Source organism: Lepidochelys kempii, chromosome 1 (genome assembly GCF_965140285.1).
Source record: "Lepidochelys kempii isolate rLepKem1 chromosome 1, rLepKem1.hap1, whole genome shotgun sequence".
Classification (NCBI taxonomy): Eukaryota; Metazoa; Chordata; order Testudines; family Cheloniidae; genus Lepidochelys; species Lepidochelys kempii.
Window position 1 is genome coordinate 198503409 of NC_136380.1, and position 22604 is coordinate 198526012.

Here is a 22604-nt window from a genome sequence, read left to right on the forward strand (position 1 = left end):
TGTTTGCCTTGGAATTCTTATTGTTAAATATTCTCTATGGCTAAGTATTCATGGAGGTGGGTTTTGTTATTTCTGCAGAAAATAAGTGTCAGCCAGCATGCTGCTGCTATAACACAGCAAGTGAAAACTACGTGCAAGAATTAACTGTAGTTACAGAAGAAAATCTTTTTATAATTCTTCCGTAGCATCTTTCTTGAGCATCTCAAAACACTTTACCAAAATTAATACATTAATCTTCGCAACCCCTCTGTGCGGTAGGAAAGTATTCTTCCTCTTCCTTCACAGATGAGGAAATGAAGTCAAAGAAAGATTAAGTGACTAGCTCAATATAAGACAGGAAGTCTCTGGCAGGGCTGGAAATAGAGTTAATATTTCCCAGTCTGTGACTAAGCACTGCATTATTGCGGTAAGTGCTACCTACTTAACAGGTCCCCAAATGTGAAATTTCTATTTCTACAATTTTATTTATTATGCACAGAATTGTAGCAGCGCTTGTGCAATAGCATTTTCTGCCCCAGTTCTGAAGTCTCAAGGGGAAAATAAATTTGCTTTGATTTCGGATCCTAGAGCTAAGCATGCATAATTACTGCTAATTAACATACATACTACAATATTCTGCAGATAGTTAAATTTTAAGGGGTGACAATAAAAATACTATATAGGGGAGCCTGTCTACATTCTGTTTAAATGTAGTCCATAAACCAGGATTAAAACTGTGGTTTTTGGCCCATCTATACTGAGTGGGTAAACGGAAGACCTGGTCTTACAGCCCTTGGTTGTGTGAGTGGTGCTGCTGACTTCAATGACTACAGGACAGAGCCCTTTATTTCAAAGCTGTTTAGCTGGAACTGTGTTTGAACACTTTCTGCAAACTTGATGAAAATGCCAGAGTAGAAGAAGACTGAATTTTGTCTTTGGTTTCTAATCAGAATTATTTTAAAAAATGAGTGAAATGACTGAATTGTGTCGGCCATATTCAGCTGGATGTAAGTCTTGTTGATGAAGCCCATCATGAAACTTTCAACTTCAGGTCCCTATCAGAAGTGCAACACCTTTAAGTCATCCCTTAACATAGTATATTACTATATAGGTCTTCAAGAATATCTCTGACATGCATTCTTTAGGTGGTTACTACACAGGTAAATATTTGTAATTTGTTGGTTCTTCTGTTCCTTTCTATAACATGTGGATCCATGGTTGTGTATTACATGATGCGTTTGTTACTCTTTTGTCTTTATGGTACGTGATTCACCAGGAGCTATGCTGATATCTTAACCAGCACTGAGCATAGTTAAGCAAGTACCCCGATACAAAAAAAAAAATCGTACTTAAATTTAGCTAATATTTTTAGGATGACTTTGAGAATGGCTGTTTTCCAACAATAACTCATCATATTACTCAGAGGAGACTGGTTGGCCATAAATGTCATTTTCCCACAGCATTTCCAGGAACTAGATGTTCTCTGAAACAATTTTAACATGTATAGAAATAAATGTCTGGACGAAATTCTCAGCCAGGGTCAGAATGGGTGGCATGACTGCATATCTGTTGTATACTGTTGCATGTATGCACTATGACCCTATTCATCTATACCTTCAGCATGCCTGTATGTACTGTTAAGCTAAATCAGAGAGCCTTTAGTTAATAGCAGGCTGCTGTAGTTGCCAGTGTCAGCCTCTAGATCACATGGTGATCACTTGCAGTAAACCATTACATTATACATTCATGCTAATCTGGTTATAATTTCATTGTGTGCAATTACTTTATTTGATGTAGTTTTGTGGGGAAATCCATTGTATTTGTGGCAGAAAAGGTGAACCTTAATTGATAAAATAAATTTTTGTTGATGCTAAAATTTCTGAAGTATTATAGTCAAGCCTTTACAAACAAACAAAAGACCCTAGTAAATTTGGTTTACATAAATGGCCTGGATTTGTTTAATAACAAAATCAAAAGTAAATGGGAACTATATTTGCAGTGAAAAAAAAACCCTTATACATAACTTCCTTTATGATCTAAATATGAATCTTTTCATCTACGCCTGGTAAGGTGAATTCATCCATTTCATGCTAATGTGCCAATCTGAATTGATGGCAGTGTGCTGTACCTGAGATTATTAATCAAGACCACTTTGAAGCTATCACTGGTGCAGACTACCACCACATAGGCCTGCTGCAGAGTGTTAATTTCTGAAAATACGTTATCAGTTCTCCAAAGATTTCTTTTTGGTTCTAAGTGCAGTTCAAAGTGTGATGGGATCTTTGGATATCTGGGGGACAGCTTGTCTGTTTATGATCTTCCCCAGCCTTTTGGGGTCAGCTGAATCATTCTTGCTAAACATCTTTAGATCTGAACAAGTTGAGGTTGGAAATTGCATTGTATCCTGGTTCACTAGAACCTGTGTCTGTTGACCATAAGCCTTGAACATGTCAATAAGAATATTTCCTATTCCAGGCTCTTGCCTGAGGGGCTGATTGTGAGGTAGTTGCAGGTTGGTTGTTTTAAGAGTAGATTGTAGGATGGGAGTCTACAGTCAAAAACTAATGATGATATTACTCAGTGAATCATGTATTAAGGACCATATTGTAAGTGTGACTATGGGCTATTAGATAGGTACATTTGATAAATTTAAATAACTTCTTTAATAACACATGATGGGACAAAAATAGCCCTGTTGAAGCAACTATTCTTAATCTATTAATTAAAGCAGGGCTTAGGGGTTCTCAAACAGGGGTGGGGGGTCATGAGCCCTCAGAGGGTTGCAAGATTATTATGTGGGGGTTGCGAGCTGTCAGCCTCCACCCCCAAACCCCACTTTCACCTCCAGCATTTATAATAGTGTTAAATTAAAAACAAATTTTTTAATATTTTTAAGCAGGGGCCACACTCAGAGGCTTGCAGTGTAAAAGTGGTCACCAATACAGAAGTTTGAGAACACTGATTTTTTTTATTGACTATCAAGAACCAAAGATCAATTGTTTCTTGTGTATCAAGATAGGGTTTTCTGTTTTCCTGTTGTTTGATGTTTTACTGCATTTACATTCAAATTCTCTGCTTTAACATGAAGGCCACAGTTGGAGATCCTTTTAGTCATATACTCACTTCAAATATGAACAGTAGTCTGTTTCCAGAATCTGCCTCTGTTGTCTAGCTGTTTAAACACAGGCAGTGGCTAACATGCTTGCTTTGGAAACCAAAGGTTTCTTTCTTTCATGGAGAGGAAATTAAAATTGGTAGGGTGAAAAAAAGTGGATTTACTGGGTATAGCTATGCTCACTGTGGCCAATAGTTTCTTAATGTAGTTTATAACTGGTCTATCCCTTTAAAGCCAAGAGAGAGACTTATTTTTCCATATCTGTTCTGTTTCCTATTCCTTGTGTCTCTAATAAAACAATGCATTTATGGGGAAACAGAAGGACTATACGTCTGCATATCACCCTTCACCCTCACCTCAGTAAAGGTACTTAGATGAAGATTCAGTGTGAGCATTAATCCTTTTTAAAAAACTTCTTTCATTAACTGGTCATTCTGCAGCATTTCCCACACCATTTTATTGTACCAAGAATTGATTTATGCCTCTGTCTTTGTATGGCTGACTGTCTTTGGCTACATGCACTACTTTAATCAAAGAGCTTATCTACATGGTTGGGTAATGAGCACCATCGGGGTGTGATTTTTAAAGTGCACTAACATGCTGTGAATTAATGGGTTCATGTAGACTTTGCTGGTGCACCTTAAAGGTTTTCGTTAGTGCATTTCAACGTAAATCTGTTAAAGTGCACTAGGGAGCCTTCACTGCACACTAGCAGGGTCTACATAGACCCATTAATGCACAGCATGTTAGTGCATTTTAGAAATCATACCCAAGCCCAAAGACAACCTCTTGTGAAATCAAGTAGCTGTTTTCCTTGTAAAATCTATATACTACATACAGTTTTCATGCAACATAGAAACTACAAAATTATTCTGGTTTCAGAGTAGCAGCTGTGTTCGTCTATATCCGCAAAAAGAACAGGAGTACTTGTGGCACCTTAGAGACTAACAAATTTATTTGAGCATAAGCTTTCATGGGCTACAGCCTACTTCATCAGATGCATGCAGTGGAAAATACAGTAGGACGATTTTATATACACAGAGAATATGAAACAATGGGTGTTATCATTCACACTATAATAAGAGTGATCAGTTAAGGTTAAAATCGTCCTACTGTATTTTTCACTGCATGCATCCGATGAAGTGAGCTGTAGCCCGCAAAAGCTTATGCTCAGAAAAATTTGTTAGTCTCTAAGGTGCCACAAGTACTCCTGTTCTTTTTGCAAAATTATTCTGGGTGTTCTGTCTGATTTTTTTTTTCTTATCCCAATACCATTCCTGCCTTTGCTGATGATCTGTAGTGTTTAGGATATATTTCCCTATTTTCAGTTGCCACTTTTATTCATTATATATAATAAAAATTTTTATCATTAATTTAAAAGTGAGTTCAAATGCACAATGTGAAAAGAAAACCTTACCTCTAGAAGTTCTTGCTGTTGATTTGTTACCAAACCTTGTTAGCCTGAGTATATCTAAGGGTCAATGATAGGACCTAAATTGGACCCTCCTTAAAACCTGCAATTTTTTCATGACTTCTCATCAAAGTAGAAAAATTCTGTCTTCAAAAGGATGGTGGAAACAGTTTAAACCTCTAGGCTGAGGAGACAGGTCAAAGCAATAGCAAACCCAGCCTATCTGGGCCAGAAATTTCCAAAGTGGCCACTCATTTTAGGTGCCCACCTCAAGGAACCTTGAAACTTATTTTTCAGAGATGCTGAGCACCCACAATTCCAGTTAAAGTAACTAGGAGTGATGATAGGCATTTGGCACCTCTGAAAATCAAGCTTGAAGGTGTCTCAGTTTGGGCACCAAGAAATGGAGTTATCTAAAATCAGTGGCCACTTTGGATAATGTTGCCCTTAGTGTGTTAAGATGGATGTAGTTGTGTAATGAATACTATATTACCTTTCTGTTCTCCTGCCATCTCTCTTTCATGAGCGAGCAAGGAATTTAAATTGGAGAATTTTGTCACTTTTAGTCTACTGCCAGCCCAGAGAGGAGCAGCAGGACAGTGAGTGCACGTGCACGTTTATTCTCAAGTCACAAGAACAACTGCCTCTGATCCTCAACAAATCAAGTCTCCCTGGTTTGCTTTGTTTGGGTTGCACTCTTTACTAGATGCAATATTAAGATTGTTGCAGAGCTTGTTTTGGAGGGTTGATAATTTCCCCCTTTGTATCAGGGAGACCTGTTTAGAATTTTTTTTTTTTAAATTTAGGAGAAAAACAGTTCGGGCCTCTCAATATTAGTGATTTCACTGTCCAGGATGCAAGTCATTGTTGTAGTTGGGAATATAATTTATGTTGCTGGTGACAGGCTTTATCTCATTATATAAAAGAGTGCATGATGATACTTTGCAAATCAAGAATATTTTTGTAATAGGGAGAGATCTTTTCACACAAATTAACTGAACACTTGTTTTGTTCACATGCAAAATCATTAGCAGCACTTGGCGATCCTAGTTTTCAGAAATGTGCTCCCAAGTTAGAGTGCTCAGTGGTGGATTTCAGGTATTCAGCTGTGGAGTTGGGTGCCCTATTTAGGTGTCCATCCTTACAAATTAGGCCTACTTTATTCATGCAGCGGTTTCAGAGAGATCTGAAACAAAAGTGTTCCACTTGAAAGTTCTGCTAAACTTGAAAAAAGTATTACACTGGAAGGAATATTTTAAAGTTGAAAAGTAGGTGTAAGAGGGTTACTAGGCATCCCTCTCCCCCCATGTAGGGTGACCAGATGTCCCATTTTTATAGGGACAGTCCCATTGTTGGGGGCTTTTTCTTATATAGGCACCTATTACCCCTCACCCCTGTCCTGTTTTTTCACAGTTGCTATCTGGTCACCCTGCCCCCATGTAGTCGATTTGTAACTAATTATAATACATGCAGGGTTTGGGAGTTCGTTTTCCCTGATGTGATGGATGACATCACATGTTTAGTTCCAGATGATTTATAGGCAAGTCTAATATTGTTAAAATCTCCCAATTTCTTATAGTTTGGATATGATGACTGCATCTCATGTAAGTTTTATACCAGAAAATGGATAAAGACACTATTTTAAAGAAACACCTAGGTTAAAAATAATTTTAATACAGTTCTTGTCAATATACACATAACACCATAGATTGTTAAAAATAAAATAATTTTAAAGGTCTAATCTACTTTTTTTCTGTTTACGCAGTGTACCTTTTTTCAGGGCAGCGACAATAGGCTACTGAGGGCTCGTCTATGTGGCCCTGAGTTCGGTCTATGGGGGATGTGAACTGTAGCGAACAATAGCATGCTGCACCCTAACTGTCCTGCATGGATGCTGCTTGCGTGAGCTAAAAGGTACCTAGTTTGCATTAACATAGTCCTGACTAAGTTAATGCGAACTATGTACCTTTTAGTTTGCACCAACACGATATACTCAGGGCAGCTAGAGCGTAACGCTTCAGTGTGGGCTGCAATTTGCACCGCAGTAATCCATGCTGTGGCACAGTGCAGACATAGTCTTAGTTTCAGTTGTGTGCCTAGTTAGTTTTCTCTCTTAGTTTGTCATGCACAAGCTGCAATATTGGTTTTGCAAACACTGAAGGAGAAATTTAATTAATTTAAAAAAAAATCCAGCTGTTTACACTGAATTCTACAGAAACTTCATTGAAATGTTAGGCTTAAGACATGTCTTTATAAAATGTAAATTGTTGCCAAATTTGCCTTGACATTGGAGGATTATATCTATGTTGCTGTTTCTTGGCAGCTCTGTGGGAGCCTATAAAGGAAAATGCAATTGGACTTGTGTAGTCGTCTTTAGAATTTTGAAATATTAAAAAAAGCCCTGAAAATTTTTTGTCCAAAAGGGTTTTTTTGCTTTATGTTTTTTAAAGTTGAAGTAGCACTTAAAGACCCCAATTTGGATTGAGACCCATTGTGCTGGGTGCTGCGCAAACATAGAAATGGGTATTCAGTTCTGGTCTATTCTGGCAGACATGAATGATGTCCTTGCAGAATCAGTGAGGGTGTGCTTTATTTTTTGTTTTTAATGAAAGCCCACCTAACTGCTCACAAAGGCTTCTAAAGGTCCAGAAAACCCCGATTCAGATGGTAGTAAATCAGGTTTTACTTTACTTTCAGGACAGAAAAGTGCTGCACTTCTTAAAACCAAGTTTTCCAAAGTAGTCATTTACTTTGGGTGCCCAACCTGAAATACGTAGAATCTAGTTTTCTGAACAGTTGAGCACTCGCAATTCTAATTCGTGCCATTCGGGACTACCGTTGCTCAGCTCCCCCGGAATATTAACCTGTAAGGTGACTGTGTTCCGCTCAGATGGCTCAGTGTCTGTATACTCTGCTCTGGAGAAGTTCAACTGGCTGTATGCTCTGCCTGAAGCTGAACTAAAAAGGGGCTACACATGTTGCCAACATATACATGGTGGGACATGCACGGAGGGTGGCCTTTGCGGCAGGAAAGGGCACGGTGCATTGTACACCTGAATGAGCAGGATAAAAGGAATCTTTTTTTATTTGTTTGTTTCTGAAATGCCCTGTAGAGAAATTGGTTTGAATATTCAGCAGTTTCTAATGAGATTCATCCACTTCATTTGCTTTATTTAAAAAATAATTATACTATGACATTATTTTGTCATGTATGCCTTAATTTTGCATTCACAGAATCTGATCTATTGTTGCTTAAAGTTTTCTCTTCCCTTCTCATTTCCCTCTTCCTCCTCCTTTTTCTCTCCCACTTCAGCTGCCCTAATGTGGAGACAGCACTGAGAGAGAGCTTGACTTTAGATTGTTTGCAAACTTGAGGTTACTGAGTGCTACAAAAAACACTTTAAAGACATTTTCTTGTGAGTCTGAACGCTTGAGAAAGACCGTTCTGAAGGCCTGATCCTGCACCATTGGTCAGTCAATGAGAGTTTTATTATTGACTTCAATAGGAGCAATCTTGGCCCTGAAAACTCAAACAAAACTGGCTCTTGTTTCATTAAGAGAAAACAGTGGCAGACTTCAAACTAAGGGCCTAATCCTGAAAGGTGCTGAGTGCCTCAGCTCCTATTGACTTACTTTATCTAAAAGGGCCTTAAATTTAGCATTTTTTGGCGGTATCTCATACCCACCTGGAGATGAATACTAAATGTTTTTTTGAAGAGTCAGTGGTTGAACTGACCAGCCTATCAGCTGCGTCAAACTAGGTCAGAGGAGTTTCAGAAGTTCCACTCAATGAAAGACAGACAGACATAAACAATTCAAAATAATTCACATTAGCAGTATTGTATAGTTATGTTCTTACCAGGTAGATGGAAAGGTGAAAAGCATTAGACTGAACTCTGTGAGTCAGAACTTAAAAACTTGACTTAATGGTCTTAAAGGTTTTAATTACTTCTACAGTATAAAATATTTAGGATACTATCTTGCAGTTACCAGTTTTTAATTGTAAATGCATCAGTATTATTTAGTTACTGCCACACCCAGGTGTTGACAGAAGTTGCTTGCAGAACAGTTCCAAAAGAATATACACCATTGGTAATCTTTCACTTTCCCATCTCTAAGTACATTTGGCACAGATCTTTATTAAAGAGGCATGGACCTTTTGAAAATTTGTACATAATGGGAATTGCAGTTGGGAGTGAAATTAGGAAGGGCTTTTTGGATCTTTTTGAAAAATCCATCCCAACATTATGAAAATCATACAAAAGTGCTGGTAATTAGCAGAGTCAAGCAGTGACATGATTTATCTAGAATTGATTGGGGAGGAGGAAGATTTAAAGTACTGTTATTTAGAGATGGAAAACTAGTTAGATATTATTTCTTTTGTTGGGGGAGGGGAAATAGGAGCATCATGCAGTTTTTCTGAGAAATAATATTTCATACAACTAATGGGTTAGTCCTTAGTATCATGGACTATTAACTTTTCACACTGAGTGTTGTAATGTTTTCTACTGTAATACTACGTTTAAATAAAGAAAATATACATTTGAAGACTGTTAATCAAATGTCCTCAATACATTCCTCAGGCAATTAATCAAAATAACAAGTATTACTGATTTTGGAAAGTGGAAAAAAAAGATAAAGACGACACTTCTGACTTCATCATAATGAGATCTTTCCCTAAAATAGGCTGCACCCAATTTAAATACATTTCTATTACATTAAAAGTCAGTATAGATAGGGAGAAATAATTCACACTAGCAATAAATGATAAAATGGGGAAAGGAGCAGAGCAAAGAGCTGCAGATGTATAAATTCAGTGGGCCAGCTACTTCAGTGTAAATTCAGTGAAGTTTTTCCAGATTTATGCCAGTGTAAATGAGAACAGAATTGGCTTAAGAAAGTGCAAAATAAAGTGTTTCCCCTTAAAATTAAAAAAAAGGCTGACTACAGGGAACACAGGTGTTAAGGCATTGATTGATGCCATGATTTGCATCAGGCTGACTGCAGTTTATAGTACAGATGGTACTTTGGGTATTGTTGAAATAGTAATTAATTGTTTCTGTTTCCCTCCTTCTCTATTAGATTCAAAAGAGCTGAATAGTCTCTCTACTAAGGATGGAATTTTTCCATTTCCATTTACAGCCTTTATTAAATAAAAAGGTTTTCTATTGCATATGAAATATTTCCATATAACTTAGTTGTCTGTGGTTGTTTCCTTGTCAAATTGTTGTGAAATCTCTTGTTCTTTGACTAAGCGAGCAGTTTCTGAGAATCTGTTACTGGACTCTGCGTTAAGCAGTCTGGTCTTTTTTTTTACTTCAGTGAATATTTCTCCTTTGTACATTTGGTAATTACATTGTTTAACTTACTAAATCATGCATTAAATTAAATTGGTTGGACATAATTAGGGAACACCGTTACCTCTGTGTTTTGTTAAATGATCATGTAGGAGGGAAGGGGCAGAAAGAGGATAGAAGGCCACAGGTATGGCAAAAAAGTTGTGGGGGTTAAGGCAGTGGAATCCAAAGTTTTATTTAAAAAAATTAAACTTCCAATTATTTTGGTTGCTAGGATTCTTTTCACTCTGCAAATCAATATAGCATTTTCTTGTCAGCTGTGTAGCCAGCATGACTGAAAGCATCAACTGAGGTGTGAATGCTGTCTGTTCATTATTATAGGGATTATCTTGAAAGCAGGGATGAGAGAGATTATTATTTAAATGCCAATGCTAATAATACAGGAGTACCCAATTTGCCACTGAAATTAAATTTCAGTTTTTAAATTAAGTTGTTGGAGCTGTCTGGAAAATGCCTACAGAACCAATTTTTTGCCAAAAAGCAGAATATTTTATAACTAAAATGTTAAGACAGCGTTTTACTTTTCCAGCCAGCCCTAGTTCTTAGTCTATTGTGGGAAAAAGATCTTCTTAAAAAAAATTCATAACACTAAATTTTGTAGCTTGTCTTTAAAGCCACATATAGGTGTGAGTGTATCAATGGTTATGGATGCAACAGTTTTCATTCTTCCATGTATACTGCCAAGCTAGAATCTTGCAGGTTTTTCAATATTTCATAAAATAAAAACAAACCTCCGCCAACGGTTTATGCAGACTCCTTTTGATCTTGTGGACAGTTAATAATAATGCTTTGAAAAAGTAATGAATATGAGCTTTTTCTTTACTTGGTGGGTTAATGTGTAGGATGTGTTCGTGTGACTTTATTTGTCTTAGAACTTAATTTGCATATTTAATTTATTGACTATAGAATAACGAAAATGTGGTGTACACTTGGGACTTGATCCTGCAAACCTTTGTGCTTGAGTCTGTGCTTGCCAGCATAGTTCAACTGCTTGCACTTGGATTATGCCTATGAGTAAGGATTACTCCTGTGAGTAACAGTTTACAGGATTGGGTCCATAGTCATATAAGAGAATGGAGTGTTTCTTCAGGATGCAGACATAAAGCACCATATCATATTCAAGTCTGATTTTGCAACATTCTGAGCACCTCCTAAAAAGTGCTGAGTACTCTCAACTGCTGGGAGTTTAGGACCTTGCAGAATCAGCTCTAGAAGGTAATGAATTACCTCTAGTTTTTAAAACTTGCTAGATGGCCAGTAATTAAAAGTCTTGAAACGAAGATCTGACAGTTCTTTCCTCTTTCTATTTGACATTTACACACAAGACACAGAAGAGGGAACTAGTGCCTAGGACTTGAATAGTTTGTAGAAATTAAATTAGTTTATGCTTTTAAACAAAGTGTAACCTTATTACAAAGTTGTGCTCCCAGCAATATTTCAACGCTAAGAGTACAATTTAAATGCCTTTTTTTAAACTGCAATAAAAGATGTTCAAAAGTACAAATAAATTCTAGTATGCACGTGTGTATGCATGTCTTCTAATATATCACATACACATATAAACACACCATATAAAGAGAAATGCAGTAGCTCTATTTAATGTATTACAATACAGTTGGATTCTTTCCACAGTTTTAAATGCAGTCATTATTCTGTCCAGCCCATTTGGAAAGTGTGCGTAATTCATAGCTCTCTCCCTACCCCTTTAACATTAAATAAATGCCTCATCTGTTACATCTGCAGGATTTTTTTTTAAAAAGAAGGAAAGTTTAGAAATTGTTTCAATAGTTATGCTAGTTTTGAACAACAGGACACATCTTCTGAATCCAGTGTTTTTGGAAATAATTATTGATGCTGATGATTTTTTAACCAGAAATGGCCATTGGTTGCTAAAAGAAACTTTCCTCCCACCTCTCTCTTACCTTATATGCATGGACTGTAGAATTCCCTGGTTTAGCTATTGCTCTATGGTGTTGGGATTTCAGTTCTCCTAAGCATCAGAGATGTGAGCATTCCGGCAGTTACACCAAACAATGAGAGATAGACTCCTTGCATGCCCCAAGCCTATGGAGCATTACGTCATTGTATTGCCATATAAGGAACTCGGTGTTGTGCAGACTCGTCGTGTCTGACTAGTGTACTTTAGTGATAGCCAGAACTTAGAAAGCTTATTAATGTGTTCTGGCTCCAGCTGACGCTCAGGACTGTGTGAAATATTTCATTTGTCTACCCAGTTCATGGTCAAAAAGAATGTGCGGAAGGCATGGGTAACGGCAGTTCCTCTTTATTATTGATAATAAAGTAATGGAAAGTCGTTAGCTGATTATTTTATAATGTTTTCCTCTTAGTTGCTTAGCCCAGCATTAGAAAAAACATGGGCATCTGACTTAATGAAGTGGCCTGGCAGGGGTTTGTCCTTTTTTTTTTGTTTTTAAGATGACAAAAAAATGTGAGTTTAGCTGAACTCCTCTGCAAGTGATATGAGCTTCAAGCCTTCTCGTTTTTACTTTTTGTAAAGAGTCAGGGTCCCCAGAGGAAAGTATTTTATTTCCTGATGATGTAACTACAAAACAATTCTTCAAGTGATGATGGGAATGCCAGATGAAATCCTATTTTATTTTCTTCAATGTTTTTCCTACAAAACCCTTTTTTCCTTTTCACATGTTTGTGTTTCAGCTAAGGCAATTAGGAGTTTGACCAACTATTTTTAGTGAGAAGGTTTTAAAGAAACAAATCATTTGATTAAAGGACTGAGGGGACAAACAGGAAGATATAACTGTAGGACTTAAATTTATGTCTCTGATTTCCTCTCCTCCAGCCCCACCACCACACCCTAAAAACATTGGGGGACTATATGCAATATGTAGGGGATTCGCTTGTTGAAGCCCCATTTAGGGTTAATGGGAGTTAACTGAATAAATCCTTACATATTGATATGAGAATTAGACCATTAAGTGCTTTCTAAGCTTATGTTCTGCTCAGCTAAATGAATTATGGATGCATCTGCTTCATTTGCACCCCTTGAAATTTTAGTCTTCAGATGAGTTGGTGTGTGTGCTTACTTGAATCTGTTAAAAAGCTCATAATGGAACATTTTTATTTAAATGCGAGTAATAAGGCCAGTGTGATGGACAGTACTTGTGTTTAGATAGAGATATTGTTTCCAGGTACTAGAACAAATAAATACCAAAAAATATGTATGTTATGGAAAAGACAGTGTAAGCATAATAAACACATGGGGTCAAACTTCTGTCCTTTAAAAGATGTTCATGCTTTACTTAGAAATTTCAGTGGATCTCTTTGTACCACTACTGCAGCAGAACTTATTCCAAATTCTGTCGTGTGTGTGTGTAGATGTGAGTATGTATGGGTGTAATGGGTGCATACATACGTGTGTGTGTGTGTATTGCATGAGAGGGGATCAGACCCGTCCATCTTTCAAACCTAGTTGGCATTATAAATGCCCATATATAAATCCCTCCCGACCTGTGTTTGGGAGACTGATATGCCTTATTATGCGAGAGACAAGGTGAGTGACTTAATACCTTTTATTTTGTTGGTGACAGAGACAAGCGTTCGAGCCTTGTTATGGTTTACTAGTCCTATGGACAGAACAACATAATTTATTTAGCACTATATGTAGATAACTGTCCACTGGGTGAAATTGGTGTTCAGATCCCCTAACTAACATATGTTTGACCAGGAAATAATACTTTATGCTGTACAAGCACCTTTCATCAGAGTGCTTTACAAATGTTAATTAACCGTCACAATACCGCATTGAGGTGCTGTAGCTCACTTCACTCTCCACTGAAAAGCCACCTCCTTAGTGTGGGTCTTGGCAGCTGTTTAACAGAGCATAGCAGCACTATGTAACATTTTAAGATAGGAAATGTAAGCATTTCTTTCCGTCGTCCTTCCCTACTCTGTTTTCTTCCATGTCCCTCTCTCCCCACTTCATGCCTGCTCTCCATTGATTGATCCTATCTCCATGTTAAGTTCACCTAGGTTCCAAGTGCCCTTCCACATAATGTGGTCTATTAGAATTGTGTGCGCAAAACTTGGAGGAGTAGAATATCCCAGCATCCTTATAAAACAAACGGACCAGCCTTCCCAATCTGGCTCTGTTTTGATGCTGCTACAGGAACACCCCGCTGTTAAGGAACAAAGCCCAGATAGTGCTCATTGTAAGCTTGTGACATTCTCCTGCTTGGGTGGGGAATGCAAATCCCCCTGTTTATAAATCCGTGTTTACAGCAGGGATGGCCAAAGTATGACCTTGTAGTGTTCCTAATTAATCCTGCTCCTCAATAAAAATGTTCACATCTGTAGCCTGTTGCAAAGCAGCTTTGCCACAGTGCATCTGCCAAGTATGTAATTACCTGTTTCCACTTGCTTCTTCTATGATGTCACAGTTTAATAACAGCTGGGCTAGATGACTATTCCAAGTACTAAGTTGAAATAGTGAAGAATTTTGTGTGAAGGAAATATGTAAGAATTGATTAATATAATTTAAAAAAAATTAGTCTCAGTGTAATAGGTTCCCAAGAGCCTTCCTTGGTGCCTGTTACACCTCTAGCCCAGAAATCCTGCCTTTATTGAATTAAATAGCAAAATTCCCTTTGACTTCAGTAGAGCCAGGAATTCCCCTTCAGTCAGGATATGTCTACACTGCAGCATGGGTTGACTGACCTTGCGTGCTAAAAACAGCAGCATGGACATTGCAGCATGAGTGGGGACACAGGCTACCCACCCAATTACTGCCCCCTGGGGTGAAAGCGGGTTTGTACTTGTTGGCTAGCCCATGCTGTAATATCCACACTGCCATTGTTAGTGTAATAGCTTGAGCAGAGCTAGCGCTTGTCTGCCTACCTGGGCTGGGAGTCACAATTTCAGCTACAATGTAGACCTAGACTCAGTGATGACCATGCACCGTGTACATGTCAATACTCATTTGTTTACCCCTAATCAGTCAGTGATTCCGTTTTGTCATTATACTGGTATGCAGTGTTTCTGTTGTAACGAATGCACCTACTTAACATTCTACGCTGCCCAGGAGCCTTCAGTTTTGGAGCTCAGAGTGGCTTAGACCAAAACTGTGGCCACTTCAGAGGCTCTGTAGACCCCGCTGCTGAAGCTGAGCTGGTTTCAGTGAAGATGCTGAAGTTGTCAGGATGCTGGAGTGTCCTGTTCTTTTAAATTAATTTTATATGCAAAGCAACAGAAACACTTTAAAAATGATTTATATTTTAAAACACTATATGTATCCTCCAGAAATGATTGATTATGCTCACATGTTTCTGTCGTATCAGGGCACAATCCCGCAAGATGCTGTCTATCATATATGTTAGTGTTGAATATAGAGACAGTCCTCTTGGCATTAATGAGTGGTTTAGTCACGCATCATCTTCCAGGAGCTTCTCTTAGGTTTGTGTCCTTACAGAGTTTACTGATGTTTCAGTGCCCAACACCTTGTTTTCTGCTAATGCTGTGCTATTTTAAGGTTGCTAAGTGACTTTGATGTTACTGTTATTTATTACTTGTACTGTACTAACACCTAGGAGCCCCAGTCATGGGCAGGACCCTATTGTGCTAGGCAGTGTACCAAAAGAGCAAAAAGATAGTCCCTGCCCCATACAATTTACTTAAATTCCTACATTGCTGCCAGTTCAGATTTAGCAGGGGGAGTGAAGCGATCTTCATTCTACAAAATGATGGATCTGACCTTGTACTCAGTTTGTAAAAAAATGCAGTGCTTGTGCGTGAAACTTACTGCATCATTGAGAGGAACTGCAGAACATTAAGGGCTGACCACTGTTCTCTACCATAGAAGAATTAGATAAGAGAGGGGAAAGCCTATTATTTAGGTCATTTTGCTTCTCTCTCTCTCCCTGAAAACAAGCTCTGTTTCCTTAGTGACTAATCATAGTTTTCAAAATTGTTGTTGCACTCATAAGTATTACGGCAGGATAGAAAAACCAAAGAATCATAGAAATTAGAGACAAAAAGAAAACCCTATTAAGTCATCTAGTCTATCCTATGCCAGAGCAGGACTGCTCCCTGTAGCGTGTTCTTGAATGCATTTTGTTGTTGGCTGATTACTCTTCAATTTAATTTTACTATTTAAATTGTGATAGTGTCCACCCTGTGGAAGAGCTTACTTGAAGAGAAGGTCCCTACTTTGAAGAGTTAAAAAGACACAAGCACGTGAAGGATAGGGAAGGACATATAACATGCAAGGAAAGTGATTGGGGTGATGATGGGTATGTGTGTTAGTTACATGTTTTGACTTTAAAATTAAATTCATTACATTCTTCCCCTTCTGTCCATTATTAAATCTCTTGTCTCCCCCACACTTCCATCACCAAGCCATTCCTAGCTACAGTTTCGTAACCCTAACCATTCTAGCATTTGATTCTCTTCCGTTTGCAATTCACATCTAAGATTAAAAAAAAGGAAATATTGATCATGGACCTTAGTTCAGCAAAGCATTTAAACATATGCTTGTGTGTTTTGCTGAACAGGATGGACTTAAGCACCTACTTAAGTTTTATCACGTGTTTTAATGCTTGGCTGAAATAGGGCCTCCGTCAGCTAGTTTCATATTGGTGTAGCCTGAAGAATTCTTTTTTACTTTTAAAAGGATACTACCAAGTAGTTTAGGTCCAAAATTTGGATTATAACAAATAGCCACGGAAATTGAAAAATTACAATTTTAATTTAAAAAATTGACATACTTTTGAGACCATTTTTTCTTTTGGAGAATGGGGGTTGTGCAATTGTATATAAACATTTGCACACACTGTTGGAAAATCAAAGGTAACAGAAAGTATTGTTGATTTAGGGAATGAGAACCAAAGTTAACTTGACCAGTCTAGTTTCATTGCCTAACATACATGACGAACAGGTGAACTGATGTCCAAATATTTGTTCTAATAACTGTGTATTTTATTTCTGAATACATGTCTAGCCTTGTTCCTATTGAAGTCTGTGGGAGTTTTGCCATTAATTTAAATGGAAGCAAGATCAGGCTGTACATTTATTTTATAATTTGATAGTATCCCTTTTACATGATTAAAGGAATTTAATTTGATTTTCCCCTTCCCTTAACATCTTATTCCATAGACTACTAGATCTCACCATAAATTTTGTTTTCTGGTTTTCAGACCAACTTTTTCTTCACTTTAGTTTCTGCACTTTACTGAGATAAATTTTGAGGCTGTTACGGCTAAATAAGAGTCTGAAACCCGTTGATGTCCAATAGATTGTATATGCGGGGGGAAACAGTGGAAAGTTCTTAAAGATAACGTTCTCTTGTATCACCTGGCTTTCACTATGGGCCATGGACAGAAGCAGATTCAGCTCTTCATTCCTTTGGCAGAGGGAGAGAATTGGCTATCCAAACTCTCTTGTATTATCTAGTGTTCCTTCTCTCCTGTTTGGCAGATGCTACCGAGCTTCTAAGCCAGTTCTTATTAGGATTAGTTAGGTCCTTTTTCCTCAAAGCACAGTCTCGAGACATATAGTGACTGTATTTCTTCACTTAACCACTGATTCCTTTTCTCCTGACAGAGTTGAAAGACATTTCCTACCGGGTAATGCATTTGGTTCCTTATCGTGTATATGTGACCTTGAGAAAATTTTAGAAAAATGCATTGTAGGACAAATAACTACAAAGTTTGCCCCAAAGCAATATAAAAGCATTTAATATACGTTCTTCTTCCCCACCTAAACTAATGCTCCTTTAAGAGGGGTGTTAGAGGATATGAAACATAAAGAAGAAAATTGGGATAGTTGAGATTTTATCTGTAGGTGTAACTGCATGTTATTTGACTGGTGAATTGGCAGGTTTTCGAAGCCTATAATGATGTCGGTTTTGTTAGTGTGCCTCCCCCTCATGTGTTTTTTCCCCCCCCCCCACTGAATTGGGATCATTTTCTAACATTTTGTGGTCTTACATATAAACTTAACATTTTTTTAAAAGTTAGCTTTTTTTTTTTTGTTCTGCATTGAATTTTTACTCTGTAAATGTGTATGCGTAGTTGAGCTGCCCTTGCAAGTGGTGCAGCTGCTTCAATAGTACTTCATCAGCACCAGGAAGAGGTTATCATTTATAGACTCTGATGCATTTCTGTGCTTTGGAGAGGACCATGCTGTGCATGCATGACCGTTCTTGGAAACGGCATTAAAGAATGTCTCTCTTTGTTGAGTCATTGTGCTCCAGCAGAAAAGGCTGGTGATCTAACATCTATGTTTAATCAGGACAAGATTAACCCTAACCTAACGTGTCAGATTTATAGTTTTCCCAACTGCTCTTCAACTTCAGATCTGCCTCACCATGAATCCTGGTCCCCGTTATGGTTTGTCTCTGTGAGAAAGTAGCACTGGCTTAACGTAAGAAGTGAAATGAAACAATGTAGTTATAGCTGTATAAACTCCTCTATGGACACTCTGGCATTGGTTTAACTGAATCCATTTTAAAATACAACATAAGTTAAACCAGTACAACTTTTCCATGTAGACCAGGCTTCAAGAAGTGTCAGTACAGGGATTCGCCTGTCAAGGCCTTGAACAGATAGGCCAGGGAAGTATTTCATGGTGTCCTAAGTCCCTTCAGCTTCTTAGCACAGTTTTATATCTCCTCCCATCTGACTCTTCACATGCATGACTGAGACCTCCAGTTTCCCTGCTTGTTATTTAGTACACCTGCTCCAGAGATGCCTTGGAATGTGAGGCCCAGCATGCAGGCTGAAGTGATCTGTCATTAAGTGTGTTGGTTCTGTTATCCCAAATGCTACAAGATTCGTTACGGGCCATGGCCTATCAAAAGTTTTACTGATCACCGATTAGGGCCAGTCCAGGACAAAAATATACTCAAATCTTTTGTTTCGTTATTGTAGTTACCCCCGCCCCGCCATGGTGGCTTCCATCTCCCCCTACCTGCAGCTTTAACCAGTGAAAGTGTAACCATTACAGAAAGTGTCTGCTGAAGGTAATTGGTTATGTTAGTTGTGATTCTGAGCGCTGCTGCTTACTGTATATCTGTATAAACATATATAAAAATATATTCCTCAAATGATATTTTTTATTAGGATTCACTAGCACCAAAAAATCTTTTGTTGTCTCCTAAGTAAACGCAACTCTGCTTCTTACTATCCCAATGGCCAGACACTAATCACTGTATAACAATACAGTGGCTATAACAGTATTTTAAGGATACTGATCATTTTGGTATCTGCTTAAGGAATCTGTGCTGAACTAACACAGTGGTTAATACATCCCAGATGACTGTTTTGAATTGTGGATTTCTAGGGATGTAACACAACTTGAAAAACTTTGGTCCATTTGGGATTCAGAAATGCTGTGCTATATGATGAGTCAATGATTTAGGAATTTGGTGTGGTTCAGTTCTCTAGTCTGGAAAAGTATTTACGGAATTTCTTGATCTCCTAATGTATAGTACATACTTAGTTTTTTGTATGAGCGTTGCCCATAGCTGGTACTGTTCAAGGGGGTCTCTTGGGTTTTGGGAATGTTTTTTTGCAGGCTTCAGATACCAGTTTGCTCCTGAGGTCTGCAACAAAAATTCCACAATATCCTTGAGGTAGGAGGAGAGCGAATACATTCAAAAGGATATTGGTTAATCTCCCATTTTATGGAAGCTTCTGAAGGACAAGTCAGCAGAGATGTTCTCATCTTAAATTCAGCAATGATAAAGATTCATTGGTATTTGGGAATGCTTTCATCAACCTGATACTTTCAGGTACACTGCGCGCAGACTGGACAGTTGCTAAGAAAACCATACAGGGGATGATCTGAATGCTTGAATAAATTGCAAAGTGTTTCGTTCCAGAAAACTTTGCTGGGGCACAAGGGAGTGACTTTAAAGCAATTCATATTCAGAGCTTAAGCCCCCTCCCACTAAATCTTCCGTTCCTTGAAATTCCACTTTTATCCTGCACTCTCTTCAAAATGACAGGTTTCAGAGTAGCAGCCGTGTTAGTCTGTATTGGCAAAAAGAAAAGGAGTACTTGTGGCACCTTAGAGACTAACAAATTTATTTGAGCATAAGCTTTCATGAGCTACAGCTCACTTCATCGGATGCAAAATGGTTTTCCATGGTGGGAAGTTATGGTGGTGTTGAGTGTTTATTTTTTTTGTTTTGTTTTTTGTTACCTCAAGTTGTTCCAATTAACTTTATTCAGCTCTGTTATCCATTTTTTAATTAAATGAGTGGATAAAATTTCTGTTCTATTCCTTGCAATGTTATTTCCCACAATAACTTCTTCCAAACTAAAGGAATTCCAGTTTAGAACCTCACTTTTGGCTTACATTGGCTCCAGCCTTCAAGCTCAGATGTTCATTTTTCTAGTCTGCTGCTTTGATCACATCACCCCTTCTCTTTGCATCTTTCCACTGACTCCCCATCTTTATTGCATCAAACATAGCTTCACAGCCAATTCCCCAGCCTACCTATCACCTCTCATTCCATATTGAGCTGTCAGTGCTCCAGTCCACTCAGGATGCCAGCTTGTTAAATTGTTAAACAGGCACCTTTGTGTTTTCTCCCATGCTTCCCCTCACACTTGGAAGGTGCTTGTTGTAAATGTCTGTGAAGCTACATCATTGTCCTCCTTCAGATCCCTCCTTAAAACTCTCCTTTGTCATGATGCCTACAAAAAACTTGAGAATGGTGAGGCTGTTGGTGTGCTGAGACCACTGCCGAGCATGCTGACAATATTGTTTCCTTGTACTCCCTCAGCTGTCTGTATCCATCTCTAGTTTCATGTCTTATACTTGGATTGTAAGCTCCTTAGGGTAGGAACCATCTTTTTGTTCTGTGTTTGTACAGCGCCGAGCGCAAAGGGGTCCTGGCTCATGGCTGGTGTTCCTCGGACTACAATAATATAAATAAATAAAAATGTGAAGTTTAATGCTCTTTAGATGAAGGATAACTACAGTCCATAAGCGAAGTTGGTTTGTAATCATAGCGCATATGTCTGTGTTTGATTTGTTTTTGTGTAGGACCAAGTGTACGCTAAGAGATGCATTGGTTTGTTTAATACAGTGTTAGAACTTTAGATTTAAAAAAAAATCTAATGTGAAATAAAGTGTACATTTCTTCTACAAAATACATTTTTAAATTTAAATTCTTAATGACTTACTCTTTGAGAGATGTTACATTGTTACTTAACAGAGTTGATCAGCTCCCTGAACTGGCATAGCATAAGTCATATTTCATATGATACTATTCTATTTCTCTTACGTGACTGTTTTTCCAAACAGTAAAAAGAAAAGTAGTACTTGTGGCACCTTAGAGACTAACAAATTTATTTGAGCATAAGCTTTCATGAGCTACAGCTCACTTCACTTTCCTAACAGTGACATTGCAACAGAAAATCACAAGAATGTAAAACTTCTCTGCTCATGAGTGATCCCGTCAGCAAAAAGATTTGGGCACTGTTTTTTCACCCCCATAGAAAATGCAAATATTTGATCATAGTTTTCCTCCTTCTGCCCCCTTCTGCCTACTCCTGGCTGTATCTATCTTAGTTACTCCGCTGCTATACAGTAAACAGCGCTTCTAGAATCTTTCCAGTACAGTGACAAACTTTATCTTTTTTGCTAATTGAAAAATATATATATATATATATATATATATATATATATATATATATATATATATATATAGAGGTGTTTGGACTCAACAAACTACAGGCACAGATTATACTAGATATCCTTTCTCAATCCCTAAACCTTTCTGTGCTGGTCAGTAAGACCCAATCATGACTTATTGGACCAAGATTAGTATTTGCATGTCTCAGATGGTTCGATAGTTTTTGAATACTTTAAATTTTTTATGAAGCCTGATATATGGTATATGTGAAGCCTGATATATCCTCATTATGCCTTTTTTGTTTGTTCGTTTCATAGTGTTAAATATTATAGAATCTAATGCATTACTTCGGAATGGGACATGAAAAATCAAGTGACTTGCGGTATGTTGTCACACATTAAAATCTTTTACAGATGTTTGTGTTAGGAGACTTTTATATCTGAAAGTGTATCCAAGAAGTTTATGCTTCAAGACATGATAGCATTTCCTTTATCGGCTAGTTTAAACATTGTTTGACTCAGGGTGAAGTAATGGGATCTGTTTAAGCTCTTATGGTTGATAGCCCTGAGGTTCCTGATTTCTTCAGTTCCTGTGGCTTTTGAGATGTCTTGGTTATGCTTTGGAAGGAGTTATTTATCAGCAGTGTTTCTCAAGACCTTGCTTTAAATACAGCACTGATCTTTATTTTGGTGACATCAACAAATACTTGTAATAGCGCTGTCAAGACAGGTACTGTACACACTGATGTCAGAGTCTGGGTTGCTTAAACATACTTTGACTCAATGTCATTGCTCCATTGTTACCAGAAATGAATTCTTGTAGGCATCTTTTAAGCAATAGAGCTGGCCCTCTAGGGAATGAATTCCCAGATGTTTCAGAGGATGGTTTAGGCTTTTTATGCTTAAGGTGTGTAGAAGGGAGCTGGGTATCATGTCTGAAGATCTTTTTCCAATAAGGATTAATTATGTCTTTTTTGGAAGATGCAAGGATGTGAAGGTGGAGGTGGCTGAGTTTCTGAAATCTGATTTCAGTTAGAACAAGTTTGCAGCTCCATCTGCTCTATATTGAAGCATTCAGGCAGGGGTTCTCAAACTGGGGGTCGGAACCCCTCAGAGGGTCACGAGG

General features: G+C 37.9%; 2 protein-coding genes across 9 annotated transcripts in view; one reads left to right on the forward strand and one right to left on the reverse strand.

Annotated features, from left to right (window-relative positions):
- Window positions 1–22604, forward strand: part of CMSS1 (cms1 ribosomal small subunit homolog) — a 364144-nt gene that overhangs the window by 45829 nt on the left and 295711 nt on the right. The gene's annotated exons all lie outside the window — the stretch shown is intronic.
- The window catches only part of FILIP1L (filamin A interacting protein 1 like), a 121657-nt gene that overhangs the window by 32235 nt on the left and 66818 nt on the right, over window positions 1–22604 (reverse strand). Inside the window, exon 1 of one of the 2 annotated variants that reach the window (XM_073307507.2) lies at window positions 11785–11920. The exons of the other annotated variant lie outside the window; for it this stretch is intronic. Within the exon in view, the coding sequence (XP_073163608.1) occupies window positions 11785–11795 (11 nt within the window). The 5' untranslated portion in view covers window positions 11796–11920. Of the gene's footprint in view, window positions 1–11784; window positions 11921–22604 lie in introns of those variants that run through there. 2 annotated transcript variants of the gene reach the window in all.